Below are 21,978 nucleotides of genomic sequence, written 5' to 3' on the forward strand. Positions count from 1 at the left end.
GTATTACATACACATGTGTATTTGTGTGTATATTATATATTATTTTTAAGTGAGGGAGAAAACTAGGCATAGTGGAAAAATGCGTATTGTAGTCAGAGAAACCTATATTCAAATACTGACTCCATGTTGTAAGTGGAAGTTGAAAAATTAATCTCTGTGACATTTCATTATTATATATAGACATATCATAAGTATAATAATGATAATGTAGCACTTAGCATGAAGGCTAGTGAGTATAAGACACGTGAAGGTCATTAATAATGCCTTGAAATTAAGGTTTTATTACAGAATAAAGATATTGTTTTAGGGATATTACTGACTTGACATTAAGATTTAAAGAGTCTTGAAAAAATTCAAATTCCTTTTATTACTGTATGTTAAAATTATAAACATAGTAAATGTGTGTTAAACCAAAGAAACTAATTTCACATATTTAAAGTCTTGAAAATTAGGGAAGCAGAATGTATTTAAAATCCTGGTCTTGGTCTACTTGCTGTATTTACTAGGCCCAACGTTTTTGTTTGTTTGTTTTGAGACAGTCTTGCTCTGTCGCCAGGCTGCAGTGCAGTGGCACGATCTTGGCTCACTGCAACCCCCGACTCCTGGGTTCAAGTGATTCTCACGCCTCAGCCTCCCAAGTAGCTGGGATTACAGGCATGCGCCACCATACCCAGCTAATTTTTGTATTTTTAGTAGAGACGGGGTTTCACCATGTTGGCCAGGATGGTCTTGATCTCCTGACCTTGTGATCTGCCCACCTCGGCCTCCCAAAGTGCTGGGATCACAGGCGTGAGCCACCATGCTGGGCTGGCCTAATGTTGAACTGACCCTATCCTGACAATTTACTTTTGATTAAAGTGTGAAGACTATTTTCTTATAGACAGAGTCTATAAGACTAAAAGTCTAAAATAACTAGATAATTCATTCTTTCTCCTCAATTCAAATGAAACGTCCCTTCATCGTATTTTAAGATCCCAAATATACTCGTATCTGTTCCTAGATAATCTATTCTGCTATGGTTACCTATTCCTATATTATTATAATATCATATTGTTCAGATCGGTTAATTTTATAGTAAAATTGAATATCTGGTACTCCTAATCACAAACTACTTTGAAAATATTACCCAATGTAGCTAAGGCATCTTTAAATAAGTTTTTAAAAAACATACACTGAGAGGTAATATTCATAATAGGTCAAAGATATAATCCTAACATCAAGAGCCCCTACCAACTATTAAGAGAGGGACAAACGATCCAACAAAACTAGGCTAAGAATATTAACAGATAATTCACATAAGAGGTAACACGATCAGCCAATTAATACATGCTGAACTTCAATAGTCATTAGGGAAATGAAAGCCAAAGCAACAATCACTGATTTTAGGAATCACTGGTCGGATTACTAAAAAGACCGTCACAGCTTTGGGGATTGTTTTCAGTCCAAGGAAAGAATGCTAAAACATCTGAAAACGTGCAATAAACGAGTTATGTGTCCCAAAATGAGCATTTCAAGATACGATTCTAGAAGTCTTCCTAGGAATATCAGGAAACTCTTTTAATTCCCATGCTGCCATAACAAAGAGATTAACAGTTAATCTTTAGAGGCTCACCTTATAGTTATTCCTCCTTGCTTTCTTTTTACTATTAAAAAATACTTTTCTAAAAAAAGATACTTTTCTAATAATTTCTGTCTTCACAAATTGGATTCCTATAAAGAATTTAGAGTTCATATGAGTTACTGCAATTAATTTAAAATTCAAGTATCTTTCACCTTTTAAAAAAGTTACGTATGTCAATTCAAGGTATTTTCCTTTTTTTCCTCAACCATAAAATAACTAATCAGGAAATAATGAATAAGAAAGTACAGAAGGAACAAATTTCACTGGTTCATTATATTCTAGTGTTATGTAAGTGATAAAAATTTTATGTGTCAATGTTGACATAACTAAGCAGCTTTGTATTTAACGAGCTTTTTTAAAGAAAAAAATGATCTAATCACATATCTACCATTCATTAAATTATGTGCCTTTTTCTGAAACACACAAAAGGTCTACTTGCTATAACTACAAATTTTTTCATAAACTATAGTGGTAAACAGGTTAGAAATGAAAGTTATTTGCCACAGCTTTCTCAAACTGTATAACATTATAAATTATGTTCTTTACTTGGCAATTTAAAAGCTATCAGGGTTAAACATTACTTTGAAAAATAATTATATATAATAAAATTTCCTTTTATGGTATCTAAAATTAGCTTTGTCAACATTTTTAAATGATTTTATTTTCTAATATTGTAAAAATGTTCAAAAGGAAATCTTTGATGATAACCAAGACCTCTGACTCTTGAGATGAATATATGATGAAGGCTCCCCTAAACTAAAGAAACACTGGCAAGTTATAGGAGATTTGACTGCTACAGTGTTTCATTCTTCCTCCAGTTATGTCTTTAATTCTATTTTAGTAATTATTGAGTGGTATATACAGACTATTTTTCCCTGAGAAATGTCTTTGAAAAAGAAATGTTAACCCTAATGTCAAATACAAAAGAATGCAAATAAAACTAAATGAAAGGAGAGAGATAATTAACAGTTCAGGCTTTTTTTGCTATATAAAATTTGGTATTTGAGTAATTTACTTCTATTAATATATCTACAAAATTATATAATTATTTCTATATTTATACCAAAATGTAGAATTTTAAGCAATGCACAAATCTGCAGTGTTACATTTATCTAATACAGAATGCAATGTCATAGTGGATTTTATTCATTATTTGAAAACATTTTGAAAATTATCATGATACATTGCTATAATTTTTCTAGGCAAAGATGTGGGATGTGTTTTAATCTGCTCTTGCAAATGTTGTTAACAAACCCATGCAGATTATATTTGCATGATACATTCACCCCTAAAATTTTGTATATTAAATAAAATTAAATCCAGTTAAAACATCATTACATTCAGTTCAACAACTATGCAACTAGCGCATACAAAACTCTTTATACTATGGCTTTTAAACAATTCTCACTATAACCCACAATAATATATATGGCTTATATGATAATTCAGTATATTATAAAATAAATGTGTCATGAGACTACATTCACTCTTACTACTTGTCATTAACTCTGTCATTTTCTATTCTATTTAATCTTCAAAAATGTTGCTTATGGCTGGGCATGGTGGCTCATGCCTGTAATCCACACACCTTAGGAGGTCAAGCTGAGAGGATCACTTGAAGCCAAGAGTTCAAGATGAGCCTGAGCAACAAACTGAGACCCCATTTTTACCAAAAAAAAAAAAAAAAAAAAATTAAGTTAGTGGGGCACAGTGGCACACACCTGTAGTCCCAGTTACTCAAGAGGCTGAGGTGGGAGGGTTGCTTGAGCCCAGGAGTCAGAGGCAGCAGTGAGCTCTAATTGGGCAACAGAGCAAGATCCAGCCTGGGCAACAGAGTAAGATCTTGTCTCTTTAAAATTAAAAAAAAAAAGGAAAAGAGAAAAAACTGCTGCTTGTAACTGACTTAATTGATGTTATTACCCACTAATGGGTCACCATCTGCAGTTTAATAAAACATTATTATATTCTTATAAGCATGTAAGGGATATAAAAGACAAGTAATGACATTATTTGAACACCTAGATCTGGCCTGAAATCAGACAAACCCCATGAGTATTATAGAGTTGCATAAACCTTTATTTTTTTTTCCTTGTTTCCAGTGGGGTTGGAAAAACCTTTAATTTTAAATTATCTAAAGATGGTCCAGTCCATGTAACTTATTTAAATTTTTTTTTTTTTTTTTTTTTTTTTTGAGACTGAGTCTTGCTCTGTCACCCAGGCTGGAGTGCAGTGGCACGATCTTGGCTCACTGCAACCTCCACCTCCCGGGTTCACGCCATTCTTCTGCCTCAGCCTCCTGAGTAGCTGGGACTACAGGTGCCCGCCACCACGCCCGGCTAATTTTTTGTATTGTTAGTAGAGACGGGGTTTCACCATGTTAGCTAGGATGGTCTCAATCTCCTGACCTCATGATCCGCCCGCCTTGGCCTCCCAAAGTGCTGGGATTACAGGTGTGAGCCACCACATCTGGCCTATTTAAATGTTTTTTAAAGTTGTATCAAAAAAAATCAGAGATATATACACATGTGTTATGTAATAAAAATAATTTAAAAACGTAAAGTTAGAATGAGATGAGAAAGATTAATTTCAATGGGAAATTCTGGAAATGATTATTTTAAGATGAATTTGAGCACAATTTTAAAGTGCTAGCTGGACTTTAACAGAAGCAGGGGAAGAGGAATGGTACTGGTATTAAAGGTATCATGAAAAACTCCTGAAGGCCTTCTACAGAACTTAACTAATAGCAATTAAATGTTTGGATTTAGCTTCGACTTGCTTATTAAAAAGCATAAAGAATTCCAATGAAAAGGTATCAAATTTCCAGGGAGAAAAAAAAACACCACATATCAAGTGAACAACTTACCCTATGTGAAATGCTGTTAATTTTCTTTTTTTTTTTAATTATACTTTTAAGTTCTAGGGTACATGTGCACAACGTGCAGGTTTGTTACATATGTATACATGTGCCATGCTGGTGTGGTGCACCCATTACTTGTCATTTACATTACGTATATCTCCTAATGCTATCCCTGCCCCCTCCCCTCGCCCCCAACAGGCCCCAGTGTGTGATGTTCCCCTTCCTGTATCCAAGTGTTCTCACTGTTCAGTTCCTACCTATGAGTGAGAACATGTGGTGTTTGGTTTTTTATATAAAACCTACATTTAAACGATGTTTAAATAAAAATAATTCTAATTCTTCCAACAAAAAAATAGTAAGTATACAGAAATACAAAAATGATTCTTACTAAGTTATTGTCATCCTGGAAAGCATAGTGCAAGGTTGTAATCCATTTATTGTCTCCATTCACTAATACATCCCTTTCTTCACGAAAACATGCTGTCTGAAATGCAAAAAGAAAAATTTTAGAGTATACTTTATGTAAAACTAGGAAATATACAAAGAATTACTATGTTTATTATATTATTTCTGTTATGGAAAAGGAATACACCTGATATTATAAGACATTTCAATAACACAAGTTTCAAACCACCCTCAGAAACTGGGCTACTGGAATAGTAACTTTTAAAAATATATTTTATATTAAAAAACACTTTTATAGTTCAAAATAATCAGAAAAACGCACAGAATAATTCAAGAACCATGGACCAACCCATCATCCATATAATATAAATGTCTACATTTTGCCATATTTACTTCTGATCTTTTTAAAGAAATAACATGTAAATTGTAGCCTTCCTACTCCAAACTGCGAACCCATTCTCTTCCCTTTCTCCCGTTGTAATAATAATTTGAAGTCATTGGATAGTCCACCAATTATATGACTTGATCACAAGTGTATGTCTATAAACAACAGATTTGTTTTATGTTTTGAAAATGTTCATGGGCCAGGTGCAGTGGCTCACGCCTGTAATCCCAGCACTCTGGGATGCCAAGGCGGGCAGACTGCTTGAGCTCAGGAGTTCAAGATCAGCCTGAGCAACATAGCGAAACCCTGTCTCTAAAAAAATACAAAAATCAGCAGGGTGTGGTGGCATACACCTGTAATCCCAGCTACCCAGGAGGCTAAGGCAGGAGAATTGCTTGAACCCAGGAGGCACAGGTTGCAGTGGGCCAAGATAGTATCACTGCACTCCAACCTGGGTGACAGGGTGAGACCTTGTCTCAAAAAAAAGAAAGAAAAAGAAAACGAAAAAATTTATGTGAATGTTATAATTTTATCTATCTTTTTGCAATTTGACTTTTTTTTTTTTCTCAAGAATGACTGCTCTTCTTTTGACTGCTATGGCATACCATTGTTTGAATGCACTATAATTTATTTATGCAATAACCATGGAGAAACATAGGTTATTTCCAGTTTTGTATTATTATTACACAATGTTGGAATAAACATATTTGTACAAATGTGCAAGAGTTTCTCCACTGTATATACTTAGAAGTAGAAATGCTAAATGCAAATTTCAACTTTACCATTTAGCCAATTTTCTTTCCTGAGTGCTATACCAATTACTATCTCCACCCAGAATATAAAAGCTCTGCTTTTCCCCATATCCTCAACTACATATGACATTATTAGACTTTTAAGTGGTTGCTAATACGATGGATGTGAAATAATATCATTATTCCTTTAATTAACATATTCCTAATTACAGGTGCAGATAAATAGCTTTACATACACTTACTGGACACCTGAGCTTTGTCTTTTAATTGTTCACTTCCCTTGTCCATTTTATCTAATGGATTGGTTTTTCAAATTTTTTTTTCAAGTTGTAGTTTATTCTGAGAATATATTTCCACTACTATAAAAGTATATCCTGGAGAACCTTAGAAATATATAAACAAAAATAAAAAATAATTTTTTAACTTTTTTTTTTTTTTGAGACAGGATCTCACTCTATTGCCCAAGCTGGAGTACAGTGCTACGATCACAGCTCACTGCAGCCCAGGCTCCTGGGCTCAAGTGATCCTCCCACCTTTGCCTCTCGAGTAGCTGGGACTACAGGTGCACACCACTATGACCAGCTAATTTTTTAATTTCTTTCTAGAGACGAGGTCTCACTATCTTGCTCAGGTTGGTCTCGTACTACTGGGCTCAAGCAATCTTCCAGCCCCCTCAAAGTGCTAGGATTACAGGTATGAGCTACCATACCCAGCCTAAAAATTAATTTTATATATCATAATTTTGTAATACATTATCCTTAATTTTTAACTAAAAAGAAACAAAAATAACACTATGACAGAAACTTCAAAGATAACTCTAAGAAAGTAAAAGTCTCCCTGAGTCATGTTCCCATAGTTTCACTGACCAACTGTTGTGTCCAGAGGTTACCATTATTAACTCTTTGGTCAGAATCCTTCCAGAAAATCTGTGTCTATATAAGCATGCATGCGTGCACACAGAGATTATATATTCACACGGTATTCCACCTCCCCTATATGTTTTGGTCTTTATACAAATGAGATTATAGTGCTCTGTAAGTTGTTTTTTTTTTTTTTTCAAGTAACAATGAATTTGAACATCCTTCCATATCAGTACATAGAAATCTACCTAATTTTTTCTTAATGGCTACACTATATTCCAGATACACTAAAAACATTATCATACAGTATGCTACATATAGTAAGTGATTATTGTTTCCCACAAGGTAAATTCAACAGTCATGATACACAAAACAATTAAATTACTAAAATCTACAACACTATGCTTTGGTTCTTTCTTCTTGCTCTGTCGCCCAGGCTGGTGTGCAGTGGCACGATCTCAGCTCACTGCAACCTCCGCCTCCTGGATTCGAGCAATTCTCCTGCCTTAGCCTCCCGAGTAGCTGGGACTACAGGTGAGCGCCACCAGGCCCAGTTAATTTTTTGTATTTTCAGTAGAGACGAGGCTTCACTGTGTTAGCCAGGATGGTCTTCCTGTCCTGACCTCGTGATCCTCCCACCTTGGCCTCCCAAAGTGCTGGGATTACAGGCATGAGCCACTGCACCTAGCCGTTCTGGTTCTTTTTAAGGGGAAAACAGAAAGCACTTTACATACTTCTTACTAAGTCCTGTTTTATGATTTAACTGACCTGAGGTTATGGTTTACTGCTAACATTTTAGAGAGCTTGTAAAGACTGCCAGAGTCTAGGAGACTACTTTCTCCTGGCTTTATCTCACTATAAGAGCAATCTGAAATTTTATAAACATTCTAGCTAGAATTTAATAAATATTCATTATTTAATTTGACCAATAACTCAAAACTAAAAAAAGTTCCAAAGACTTTAGTCAACAGAACATATTAAACTTTGAGTTCTAATCTATGTTAAACTGTTTAAAAAAACTATCTTTAAAAAATAAAAATAGGCCGGGCGCGGTGGCTCAAGCCTGTAATCCCAGCACTCTGGGAGGCCGAGGCGGGCGGATCACGAGGTCAGGAGATCGAGACCATCCTGGCTAACACGGTGAAACCCCGTCTCTACTAAAAAAAATACAAAAAACTAGCCGGGCGAGGTGGCGGGCGCCTGTAGTCCCAGCTATTCGGGAGGCTGAGGCAGGAGAATGGCGTAAACCCGGGAGGCGGAGCTTGCAGTGAGCTGAGATCCGGCCACTGCACTCCAGCCCGGGCGACAGAGCGAGACTCCGTCTCAAAAAAATAAATAAATAAAAAATAAAAATAATAGGCCAGGAGTGGTGGCTCGTATCCGCAGTCCCATGCTTTGGGAAGTGAGGTGAGAGGATTACTTGAGGCCTGAAGTTTGAAACCAGCCTGCCTTACACAGCAAGACCCTCACTGTACAGGGGAAAAAAAAAAAAATCTGCCAGGCTGGTGGCATGCACCTTTGTAGTCCTAGCTACTTGGAAGGCTGAGGCAGGAAGATCACATGAGCCTAGGAGTTTAAGGCTGAAGTGAGCTAAGATCACACCATTGCACTATAGCCTGGGCCACAGAGCAAGACTCTGTCTCTTCAAAAACATTAATTAAAATAAGAAAATAAACAATATAAACTATTTATAACATAAACTTTCAAACGTATACAAGGGTAGAGAAACTAGAATAAAAACCCCCGCCTCCTAATGTACTCAACTTCAACAATTATTTTCTTGGTCAATCTTATTTCTTTTAGACCCTCACTCACTTACTACCATCCCCTAGCACCATACACACACAGGAGCATATACATATTTTTAAGCAAACCCCAGACATCACATGATTTTATCCATAAATATCTAGCTATTAAATGATTCCTATCAATGGCTTGAATCCTGAGTCTAGGTATAAAGCACAGGCTACATTTTTGCTTCAACATATCACATGGCTCTCAGTTGCTTGTCACAATTGGGAAAGGATGGGTTCTGCTGGCATTTAGTGGGTAGAGGCCAGGGATACTGCTAAATAACCTACAATGCACACAACAACCCCTCCACCAAAGAATTATCTGGCCCCAGTTGTCAATAAAGTCCCTGTTGAGAAGCCCTGTTCTAGATCAATATTAACCAAACCATGATGCACATATACCTTGGGTATATATATATATTCATAAAGGTGATCTGGGGATTCAACATGCTTAAAGGTTACAGTAACATCTACTTCATTACCTTTTTAAAAAACAAACTAAATAATATCTCCCCCCTTTAAAAACAGAATATTTGATATCTAAGAATGTATTAACAACAAACATGTAGGAAGGGCTACTGTAGATCATATCACTTCCTCAGATTCACTCACTTTCTCAAAATGTTCATCTAAACATTCTGCTTGCCACAGTGATGTTTTCAACTGTTATACAGTTTTCCTTTTGAAAAAATATTCAGTCTATATTATTTAAATTTTATCCTTAATGGACTACTGGGATAAAGAGCAACAGGAATGCCTATGTTGAAACAGAAGTTAGTAAGGACTACATACATAAATTGTAATTCCGGAAAGTTGACACAGGATTCTCTTCACCATATTCATAAGATGCACTCATCAGACTAACAATCTTATACTTTACATCAAAACTGCACAGATATTTGGAAAGCATGAGTTAAAAAGAAACAAAATCCACTAATGATTATATCTACTTTGGCTTATCATTTAGTAGGAATAAAGACTTCACTCTTCCATAGAATACTGTCACAGAGAAATTCTTTCAAATAACAACTGAATCTTTCTCTAATATGTGAGGAAAAGGACAACATTTTTCATTTTTAAAATCTAAACAGGTGAAATTTTAAATTGTAAAATGTTAAGAATTCAAAATATTACCATGGCATCAATTCACTTTTAAGTCCTGAGCCAGGTAATGCCATGAGCAGTGAGTTGGGCTAACAGGACCCAGTCATCATGCAGGTGACCATCTCTCCCACTGGGACTCCAGCCAGAAGGGGACCCTGAGTGTTTTATGTAGAATACATCTATTTTCCCTCCAACTAAAGAAGACTCTTGTGTTCCTCAGGGTTGAGGACAAGCCCACTTCATCACTACTGGGTTTTCATGACATTCTCATTTACTGAATCTTCACCCACCGTCACCCTCCCACCTCAAGACACTAACAGTTTTCTTCTCTCATCTGCCCACACTGGAAGACATGGGACCATCTGTCTGCTTGTGTCATACCCAGCCAATGGGGCCAGTCACATGAGATGTATCATTTTTACTTATTTTTCAGTAAAAAGTTTTATTAAAAATAGAAACAATTTGGTAACATCCACAACTGCCAAGTGTGTGAGAAAACAGACATGTTTACATATTATGAGTGTAAAGATAACCGTCCAACTTTTATAGAAGATAATTTTGTTGGAACAATAGCTATCAAAGTTTAAATGTCTCCCCTCCCCGACTAAAATCCCAGAGTTCGACTAGCAAGGAGTTTAATTTAGGGAGTGAATAAATTCTAGGTCAAGCATCAAATGATAATCCCTTCATGTAAAAATTATCCTCGAAATCATTTCAACTTCAGTATACACAAGCTGAAGTGCCTCAGGGCAGCCCACAGCAGTATCTCTAACAACATTTCATAGTAAATTTTTTTTAAATTTTACATGGCATATACTTTTCGGGTAGCATGACTAGTTTTGATGCACTAGCTTCTCTCCTGTTCTGAAATTTCTCTTGGTCAAACACATGCAGATAGATAAATGGTAAAATAATGAAATGTATTGACAGTTTGACACTTCATCTTTGTAAGAATTCACACTACTGATAAACTCACAAAAGTTTACCCAGTATATATAAATATTTTTACAGCATGGTTCAAAATAGTGAAACTAAGGAAACAACCTAAATTCCCATAAACTTAAAAAATCAACCTAATAAAAAATATAGTCATTCAGGCCGGGCGCAGTGACTCACGACTGTAATCCCAGCACTGTGGGGGGCTGAGGCAGGTGGATCACCTGAGGTTAGGAGTTCAAGACCAGGCTGGCCAATATGGCAAAACTCTGTTTCTACTAAAAATATAAAAATTAGCCAAGTGTGGTGGTGGGCGCCTGTTATCCCAGCTACTTGGGAGGCTGAGGCAGGAGAATCACTTGAACCCTGAAGGAGGAGGCTGCAGTGAGCCGAGATCTCGCCACTGCACTCCAGCCTAGGAGACAGAGCGAGATTCTGTCTCAACAACAAAAAAAGCAATATATATATATACATACACATACACACACACACATGCACACACACACACACACACACACAGAGAAAGAGCCATTTAGTATAACGAAGCTATTAAGAATAAGATATTATAAATGTATTAAATATACAGAAGTGGAAAAACTTAATACATATTTTAAGTGAAAAAGCAATATGAAAAATCAGCCTTGTAATATGATTTCATTATAATAAAATTTTCTGTTAAGGATAAATAAGAAACCCTTAATAATGATCTACTTAAGACAGAAGGACTGGGGGTATTTGAAGGAGAAAAGGGAACTCGCATTTATTCATTTTTTACTTTGTATAGTACTTTACTAAGAGTAACAACAATTATAAAAATAGCTGAACAAGGATAACAACAATAGAAAAACTAATAAAACAATAGGCATAAATCAGCACTGTCACAGATAAACTAAGATATACTGTTACCCTATTTATGAGACCTTATTATCTTCAGTTTATACATGAGAAAATTGAGCCTTGGAAATGTTTAACTCTCAGCCCAGTGCAGTGGCTCCACCTGTAATCCCAGCACTTTGGGAGGCCGAGGCAGGCAGATCACTTGAGCCCAGGAGTTTGAGACTAGCCTGAGCAACACAATGAGACCCCGTTTCTACAGAAAATACAAGAATTAGCTGAGTGTGGTGACATGTGCCTGTAGTCCCAGCTACTCCCAGGCTAAGGTGGGAGGATCCCTTGAGCCCAGGAGGCAGAGGTTGCAGTGAGCCAAGATCGCAACACTGCACTCCGGCCTGGAAAACAGAGCAAGACTCTGCCTCAATAAATAAATAAAAATATTCTTAAAAGATTTTTTTAAAAGGTTTAACTCTCAAGACAGTGTTTCTGTAAACTATACTGCATCTCTTCATGAAATGAGTAAGGACATCTCTTAACGAGCGAAGTCAGTACTCACTGAATAAATGTGAAGAAAGAAGTAAAATTTACAGAACAGATTGAAAGCAGTAGTTAATTAATTAATTTAGGAGGTTGTTGATAAACTAGCAAAGTCTGTAAATGATGAACTTGTACAGTTATTGGTGATAAACTAGCAAAGTTTGTAAATGGTAAATCTGTGAAATTACTGGACAATTATTATATTATTATACCTTTCTGCCCAGGTATAGAAAGAGAGGAGGCTTCCTAGCACCTTTGAGTAACCCATATCTCATTAATTATATATTTGACATATGGCTTGAAACAGAATAAGGTAAATAAGTTGGACATAAACCTCTGAAAAATTGTTTTAAAGCATCAACAATACACAAACTAAAAAAATAAGGAATTTTGCTTCTCATTTGTAATTTATTAAGCATCACTGGTAGGTCTTGTTTTCCAAAGATGGATAAGTCATGGTCAGAAGGGTTTTTATAAATTTTTTTTTAAAAAAGATATGCTTATTCAAGCATAGAAATACAATTTATATTTTAAAGTGAATTCTTCCTTAAAAGTTTCAATGCAGAATTTCTGCCTGAAAGATAACAGTTTTCTCAAATAGTTCGAGGAGAGTACCTTTCAAATATGGAATCAGTCTTGCATCCCAACAATAAATCACACTTGGGCATGGTATATAATTCTTTTAACACACTGCTGAATTGTATTTGCTAATATTTTGTTAAAGATATTTGCATCTAAATGCATGAGGAATATTTATCTTAAACTTTCTTTGAATGGTCCTTGTCAGGTTTTTCTATCAGCATAACACTGACTTCCAAAAGGGGTCTTATACTCTAAGGTCCTGAGGTCCCTAGCTGGTCTACCTTATACTCTCCACCTTTTGGGTTCTTCTAATGTTTGTTTTATATATAATGTCCAGAATCTTTAGCTGTACTTCACAGAGAACAGGGAGAAATGAGTCTATTCCATCTTGTCTCAGAAACAGAATATATTAATACTTGTTAATTCAATAAAATATTTGATTTTAAATTATACTGTTTTATTTTCGATTTTGCCACTTCCGGCTGTAATGAAAGCTAACCCAGTCATTTGTCCTTTTCACAATTCTTCCCCAAAATATCTAGCTTCATTTAAAAAAAAAGTACAAAGTTTAATTCAATTTTAAAAGTTCTAACTCTGAAACAGTAAACTGACTACAGCTGTTATTTCTGCTAATCAGAACACAATTATTTACTATTTTGTAATAACAGGATTTGTTGCTCTAGCAGCCGGGAATGCTGTCACACCTTCAGGGTTTGCATCAGCTGAAGAAAGCCTACCAGTCCAAGGCCATGTCCTTCAGGGGTAGTCCATGTCCACTGACTAGTAGAGGTAGGTGTATAAAGGTTTAGACACTTTGATCCAATGTAGGACACTTCTCAAGAGCCATTTCTGCTACAGAGCTCCCAGTGGAATCAACTGAGGCTGATGGGACAACTTTACAAATCCTATTTCCCTCCCTTCCCTTCTACAGGTGTTGATCTCAAAAGAAATCCCTAACAAATATCTGCACGATAAACTCAATCTTGGTATTTACTCCTTGAGAAATGCAACCAGTGACAGTAAGGCAATTCAGTCTTAGGGAAATTATAAGTAAAAACTAAGGTGTTGAATATAATAGATGCCAGCACATATCCCAGTGATACATGCGACATTAAATCTCCCAGATACTTTGTCAAACAGGATATTACTATACAATAATTACCTCTGGGGGGATGTAGATAAAAAGGAAAAATTATACACTATTAATAGGAATGTAAATCAGTATAATCTTTGTGGAAAACAGTACGTCGATTTCTCAGAACTACCATTTCATCCTGTAATACCACTACTGGGTATCTACCCAAAGGAAAAAAAATCATTATATCAAAAAGATACCTGTATTCATATGTTTATCACAGCTCTATTCCCAATACCAAAGTCATAGAATCAATCTTGCTGTCCATTAACACAGGACTGAATAAAGCAAATGTGGTATGTGTATACACATATGTATATATGTATGTGTGTGCATGTATATACATATATAAAATCTTATCTTCTGCAGCAACATGAATGGAACGGGAGATCATTATGCTAAGTGAAAAAACTCAGAAAGCCCAATACCACATGTTCTCACTTATAAGTGGAAGCTAAACCATGAGTACACATGGACATACAGAGTGGAATAATACATTGCAGACTACAAAAGGTGGGAGGGTGGGAAGGGGGTGAGGGTTGAAAAGTTGCCTATTGGGTCCAATGTTCACTATTTGGGTGATGGGTTCACTAGATGGGTACTTCACCACAATGCAATATATGCATGTCAGTAATCTGCACCTTATCTCCTAAATATATAAAAACAAACAAAAAATGTTTAATGAAGAAATAGTATTTTAAAATAATGACCTCTGGGAGGTAGAGAAAGGATGGACTTGGGTGGTTAAAGAACGCTTTGGCTTTATCTGTAATATGCTATTATTTGTTTTACAAAGAATATATTTGTGCTTCACTTCTAAGGGTTTTTGTTTGTTTTCTTTTTTTTTTTTTTAGTTTAAAAAAAAAACTAAAACCAAAAACTTGGCCAAAATGTTATTAATTCTGGGTAACAGAACAAAAGTGATTATTAGTTTCTTCTTTGTGTTTTCAAATTTCTCCAAAGAAATAAATAATGAAGTATTTACTTTCACTGCCACCACATCTGTCATCATGGGAACCCTTTTTGCTTTTCCCTATACGTTTGTTCATCTTCGGGTTGCTACAAGTACTGACAGATAAAAATTTCTAAGGGCGAATTTCCCGTTATTTTCTTACTAATCTTACCAACTTCCAGGGCTATTATTCAGCCTGCTCATCAGTATCACTTTTTATCAGTTAAAATACTGACAGAATTCTACACCAGTTAAGTTCTGCTTCCCTCAAGCCCCAGAATGCCTACCCCATTCAACCCTTCCCCATGATACAGCACAGCAGAGGACCCCCAAGAACTCCACTCCAGATCTATGTGTGCCATCAGTTCTGACCAGGCCATACTAGCTGCTGGATATTTTTAACATCACTCCAGTCAATCCTTCCCTCAAACCTACATAAAAATGCAGGCAGTTCTTGCACTACTAGATTTTACTACAACTCCTGTAATATAAAACAAAATATGAAGTGACTGCAAAATCAGCATTAAACAGAATTTCCAGAGGGTATGTTCAAAACTCCTGCTGACTTTTGCTTGTAGCAGAATACAGATAAATACAGAATAATATAAACAAGTTATGTCACGTTAGAAATCATCCACTATAAAATGTCTTTCTATAAAAGAAAGTAGTTTGCAGACATCCTTTAAATATAACTGCATAAGCCCCACATTACAAGGGTTTCCATTTAGTATTCTAATATTAAATTAGCATATGGATTGTAACCTTTATCATAATTACATCACAATTGTGTTGAATTTGTCTTTTATGCCTTAAAGAATGTCACCATAGACAAAATGTTACCAAGTAATATTTAATGAGCTCTATGTAATTTTATAGTTCCTGAAAAATATTTCTAAAATATTTATATATTCCAATACATAAGACTCTTACCTCAGCTCTTTTCAGCATTTCCCATTTATTCAATATTTTCATGGCAAATACTTTATCTGCATTTTTAAGTTTTACTACGGCAACCTAGAAAAGATATAGGAAATATAAATTTTAAAAGAATGACAAATAATTTTTTTCAGTCATCCATTTTCCTTTTTCCTCTCTGTAAAAAAAAAAAATACCAATTATCAATTATATCAATGCAGTTCAAATTCTAAGATCCTAAATTAAATAATGTTGTCAGATGAAAAAGTTAGTGAACATGTGCCAAACAACTGTATTTGTGAATACTGTATTAGTTGGTATTTGGGAACACTGTATTAGTTGGTAATTATACATTATATCCCCCTTTCCAAGTTTTCTGCCCTGGAATTTAAACTCAATATCTACTATCACTAAGAAACTGAACAAAATGTTCAACAGGAAAGAACTAGAGCTTATTAAATAATGCATGCAAAATTCCAACACCATGTTACAAGGAAGGCCAGCTGCCAAAACAAATATGTTCTGAGAGGATCAAACAATATGAAATAAACTGAAAACGATCCTATTTTTCATATCACATACTCTTACATACTATACCATAACCCCCAACCACATACTATACCATAATCCCCAAACCACATACACACATATACATACGCATAGAGAGCAATTAAAACTGACAATTTCACAAAAACTAAACTTTACACATTCCTTCCAAAAAGAAAAAAAAGGAACATTTGTAGGGAGACCCCCTGAAACTATCGCTATGGAATAAAAGATGAAATGCTCCTGATTATTGTAAATACAAAATTGCATGCAGGATTGTGTAAAGACAATGCCAGGTTGGACTGCCAGAATAAGCCAAGAGCGCATGATGTGCTTCCCCCTGCAGAGAGCCTATGAATGGACGTGCAGTCAGGGAGGTTTCACATCACCAAGATTCCTGTCCCAGAAAAGCAGATGTTCATAGCTCTGGGAATAGAATGAGACCCTTGTGGAGAGCCTATAAACGGATGCATGCGGGGGTGCCTGTCCATATGGATAAGACAGGGCTATAAACACCCTCATCTTGCCACGGCTCTTCTAGACCTCTTTAGGGTTAAGGCATACTCCTTTCTGAGAATTTCTGGTCTAACCGGTTGTCTAGCTTCACGTCCTGTTTCTATGGATTGTTGGTAACCAGCTTTTGCTACAACTGTTACTGCTGATTAAAATATCTTGCTAATCATAGGTTATGGAAACACTGTGTTTCTGTTTTAAGGCTCTGTTAGAAATTACTGATGCACACACTATATTGTAAATTCCTATCTCCGTATACTGTGCTTCTGCATACAGATGTTATGTTAAAGAATTACTTCACCCCCATGTGACCATCTCACCTCATAATCAAATGACCCTAAATGCCTCACTAACCTCCTCCTGCCCTGACTAAACTTAATAATAAATGCTGGTATATCCAGTGCATTGGTGGCATCACGGGACCAGAAGGCAGTGACGCCCCTGGACCCAGCTTTCACTATCTTGTGTGTGTCTCTTATTTCTCGACCTGCCGATCTGCCTGGGAACAAAGAGAGAGCCCCGTTGCATTGTGGGTTGCTGGCCAGATCCCTCAATAAACATTTATTTCTGTATTTTACATTTCAATTGTGAATCAAAAACTATCAAATACAATAAATAAAATCCCTTTCTCACTCTCAACAAATTGATTACGTTTCTATTTCTATCTCTCTGCTTCAGTTTAACCAGATAATCTATAAGGGCTTTCACCCCACTGGATTTGCCATAGGCCAGAGGCTAGCCTACAAAAGAGGAAAACAAAGGTTGAAGGAGGATGCTTCCAGTTACTGGGGGTGGGTGGGGAGGAAGAGAAATGCTACCCTAATACGCAGAAAGGGAGGTCAAACTATATACAGCAGATCTTCAAACTGCTGTTCAATGGGATATTTCCAAAAATAGAGTATAGGTTTAAATTCAAGTGCAAAAAAAAAAAAAAAATAGCAAATGTGCATATCAAGGTTATTTAATAAATTTATATTTGGATCAGACTGCAATAAAAATAACATGACCATATAATTACAGTAAGTGTATGAATACTAAATATTTCTTGGTAATTGTTATAAGTGGTTATAATGACTGATTATAGTTTTTCATCAATTAAAATGGTGAGAAAGAAAAGGAAGTATCTCAATTTCAAACACAATCACTTTAGTCTTCAGTCATATCTGGAGAAATGATGGGTCAATTAAATTGTTCTCTCAATGGAATCATACTTAAAAAGGGCTTTAATAAAGAATAAGGAAAAACCTGAAACATTGTTTCACTAAGATCTCTGAAAGGGTGAACACACCACCTGAGCTACTGCTTAGACTCAAAAATCAAACCCTGCACAATTGGGAGTGCACATGGACAGACGGACAGGAGCACTGAGCTATACAAGATTAAATTTAGGGTGGGGAAAACACACAGAACGCTAACACTTACACCCTCTTATTCTGATTGAGGGAAGAATAGCTGAAAGACTCCAAAACTTAGGTATCTTCCCCTCCTAAGGTCACAATGTGAGAAAAGTACTAGCAGTACTCTACAATTCACCAGTTTTCTATAAATATGTACCTGATGATAACTACTAACAAAAAGTAGTGGTAGTAGTAATACCCACCCAATACTACTAGTATAAATCTAATAGAAGGAGGAGTGTGTTCTAAATGCCAGGCACTATGGTAAGAGTTTTACACAGGTAAATCCCTTATCTGCAATTCTAAAAGACAAAAGGTTTTCATAACTCATTTGGCAGCATATAGTGACATCAGGCTATTAATATTCTTGCTTTTTAATCTCACTTAGTATAAAAACAAACATGCTTCATTGAAGAAATGTGAATGTATCTGTTTATGAAGTGCTGCTCTAAACCCTAATGGGAATGTTACATAAAATAGAGTATACTAACTAAATTATCTTTCTAAAATCCAAAAATATTGGAACCAAAACAACTTCTGGAATATACAACTGTGCAGTAGGAATAATGATGATGCCTAATATTTATTGAACACTCAAACACTTAGCTAGCATTTATTGTGGCTGTTTTGGGGAGTGGTGATAGCATGGATTCTGAAGTCAGACTACTTGGGTTTGAATCCTAGTTTTGTCATTAGCTGTACAACTCTCGGCAAAAAACTTAACTTTTCAATACTTCAGTGTCCTCGTCATGATAACGGGGTTAATAACAATACTTATTATCATTGTGGTAAAGATTTTAAAAATTAATACAAGTATAATCCTTGTACTTGGGATTGCTGACCACTAATTATTAAGGTATTGTGGTGTAACTGATCAGGGCCAAGATGAGACCCACTCTACACACCCGTGCAGTCATCAGGGCTGCAATGCTGCTGCACAGTGAAAAATATTTTCAAGTTTTTCAAGGGTCTAGCACTTAGTAAGCATTCAATAAGTGTTAGCTATGATTATGTGCCAGGCATTACACTAAGCATGTTATAGCCCAATCTCTTCACTGCCAACTCTACCTCTAATATGTGGCAAAGAATACAACTCTCAATTTCTTCAGTTTCTTTAACTACCAAAATAAAAAACCTTTCATCTCTTTAATGTCTAACTTTCTATAATTTTAGACTTATGAAAAATATATTTACATAGAAATATGGATAGAAATACCCTCAACTGAATATATCTACATACAAATAAAAACTAAGCCACAATATTCACCAGTATGGTTTTCAATAGTAAAATATTGAAATGAACTTAAACATTCTAAATGGTCAATTTGACTAAATGTGGTATCTCACAGTATGACAGAAAATTACTCATACACTTTAAAAAATTACTGAGGAATGTTAATAGGGAAAAGTTCACAGTATAAACAAATAAGTTTATTAAAGTGTGTACACTGTGACTTTTTTCTCTCTCTATATATATACACACACACATAAAATATGTACCATAAATTTCTATGCTTTATGTATATTAACAGAAGAATCAAACGATCAGGTATTTCTAGGTGATGCAATTTCTACTTGCTTTTCTACATTTTCTATATAAAACACATAAAATCTGAAGCATGGAATGAGATAGTATGGGATACCACATCACATCCTGGTCATGAAATGACCGCTAATTGTCGAGGTATTGTGGTGTAACTGATCAGGGCTAAAATGAAGCTACATTTTAGCTTGTGTGTGGTCATCAGGAATGCCATGCTGCTGCAGGGTGGAAAACATTTTCAAAGCTATCTTATAACAGTTTCATGAGCTACCTAAAATATTTTCTGGAATAAGGTGAGTGTGGTGAAATAAATGTCAGTTCAGGAAATATTCTTGAATTATCGAATTGGTAAATGATGAGAAAAGATATGAAGTTTACAAAGTAATAAAATACAATCTAACTGATCTTGCTTTTCTCCTTTAACACTGCAAGTCATATTCATATTCATTTCAGTAGCTAAAAATCAAGAAGAGAAGGATTTTCTTAGAACTCTAACCTCAGGTCCTGTATTTTCAAGAACCATAGCTAACATATAAGAGTGTAGTATGTTAAAATGTCCTTTCTTGTTTAGCTTGATCAAAATTAAAAGTACATTTAGTATGAACTGCAAGACTACAGTTTAACACAGAACAGACATATTTTTAAAAACATTAGCAATGTCTTGAAAGACTTCATAGTAAAAACATGATGTTAGAAAACCTGTAATAATAATAATTCAAGAATTATTTCTGTAAACACTACAGAAGCTAGTGTTTTTTAGTCATTTGAAGCTACAAACTAGTTACAAATTGCAGTTACAGAATTTTATGTTCATTCTTAAGTTACAGGTTGTAGAAAACAGAAACAGTTGCCATGGACTTCTATAAATCTAGTCTTCCTGCATATAGCAAGAATTCATTCACCATACCTCCTCTGGTCCAACCCATTCCAAGCTACCATTATATCTTGCCTGAGACCGGGCGCCATGGCTCATGTCTGTAATCCCAGCACTATGGGAGGCCAAGGTGGGTGGATCACCTGAGGTCAGGAGTTTGAGACCAGTCTGGCCAGCATAGTGAAACCCCATCTCTACTAAAAACACAAAAATTGGCCGGGTGTGGTGGTGGGCGCCTGCAGTCCCAGCTACTAGGGAAGCTGAGGCAGGAGAACTGCTTGAACCCAGGACACGGAGGTTGCGGTGAGCTGAGATAGTGCCACTGCACTTCAGCTCGGGCTGAAGTGAGTGAGACTGCCTCAAAAAACAAACAAACAAAAGAAAATCTTGCCTGGATTGTCCTACCTGACCTCTCTACTTCTGTCCTCTCATCCCACAATCTATCCTCAACACTGAAGCTACAGTTGATCCTCTTGAAATGTAGCTCAGATCATGACACTCCTCTGCTCCACAGCTTCCAATGGTTTCCCATCTCTCTCCAAGTAAAAGTCAAAATCCTTACTATGCCTTCTGGGGCCAACATGTTCTGGCCCTCCACCTTCCCTGACTTCATGCTACTCTCCCCCTGGTTCACTCTGCTCCAGCTATAATGATCACCTTGCTCAATCCCAACTAGCCTTTGTACTTGTTGATCCCTAGGCCTGGAATATTCTAGCCCCACAAAGCCACACAGCTTTCTCTCTCACTCCTTCAATGAAATGTCATTTTACCCCTTGACACTTTCTAACCCATTTCTTTGCTTCCCTTTCCCATTAGTTGTTAACATTATGAACTATGTATTCTATTTATATATTTTGTTCATTGTTTGCTTCATTCACTACAATATAAGCTAACTAGGGCAGGGATTTTTTTTTCCTATTTGTTCACTGGTACACACCTAGTAATTGGGAATCTATAGGTAATCAGTAAACATTAGCTAAATTAATGATGAATGACTGGGAATCTGTGGGTGTATATCCATGCAAAGTTTACGGCATCAATATTCTCAGCTGCAAGTATACAACTAAACTGACACTAAAACTCAAAAATAAGGTATTATGACAAAAGAGATACAACTGTGTATTTTGTGATTAAACATCTATCAGCTTATCCCAGCTCATTCCGTTCTCTTAAGAGGCATCGAAGTCCTGACTTCACAAGTTGGCCTTTATTATCTTTTGTCTGTTGCTGCTCACTACTTACTTTTTCACCTTTTAATTTCCCCCACATATCATCTACTATCATTTATGATTAATAATAATAAAATAACAAAAAATAACTCTTATTTATAGAAAGCTTATTCTGTGCCTAGCACTGGGCTAAGCATATTACATATATTACCCCCCATTTAATCCTTATACCAATCTAAAGCAGATTCTATAATCCCCACTTAAATTA

General features: G+C 35.8%; 1 protein-coding gene across 42 annotated transcripts in view; it reads right to left on the reverse strand.

Annotated features, from left to right (window-relative positions):
* The window catches only part of CDC42BPA (CDC42 binding protein kinase alpha), a 328,933-nt gene that overhangs the window by 202,082 nt on the left and 104,873 nt on the right, over nt 1-21,978 (reverse strand). For all 42 annotated transcript variants that reach the window (XR_010585989.2, XR_012433742.1, XR_010585975.2 and 39 more), the window contains 2 exons: nt 15,684-15,767; nt 4,867-4,962 (listed from right to left, as the gene is read on the reverse strand). Coding sequence is in view for 37 of the 42 variants with exons in the window: in XM_005541041.4 (XP_005541098.3) it covers nt 4,867-4,962; nt 15,684-15,767 (180 nt within the window). In the remaining 5 variants the exon portion in view is untranslated. The remainder of the gene's footprint in view (nt 1-4,866; nt 4,963-15,683; nt 15,768-21,978) is intronic.

Source organism: Macaca fascicularis, chromosome 1 (genome assembly GCF_037993035.2).
Source record: "Macaca fascicularis isolate 582-1 chromosome 1, T2T-MFA8v1.1".
NCBI lineage: Eukaryota > Metazoa > Chordata > Mammalia > Primates > Cercopithecidae > Macaca > Macaca fascicularis.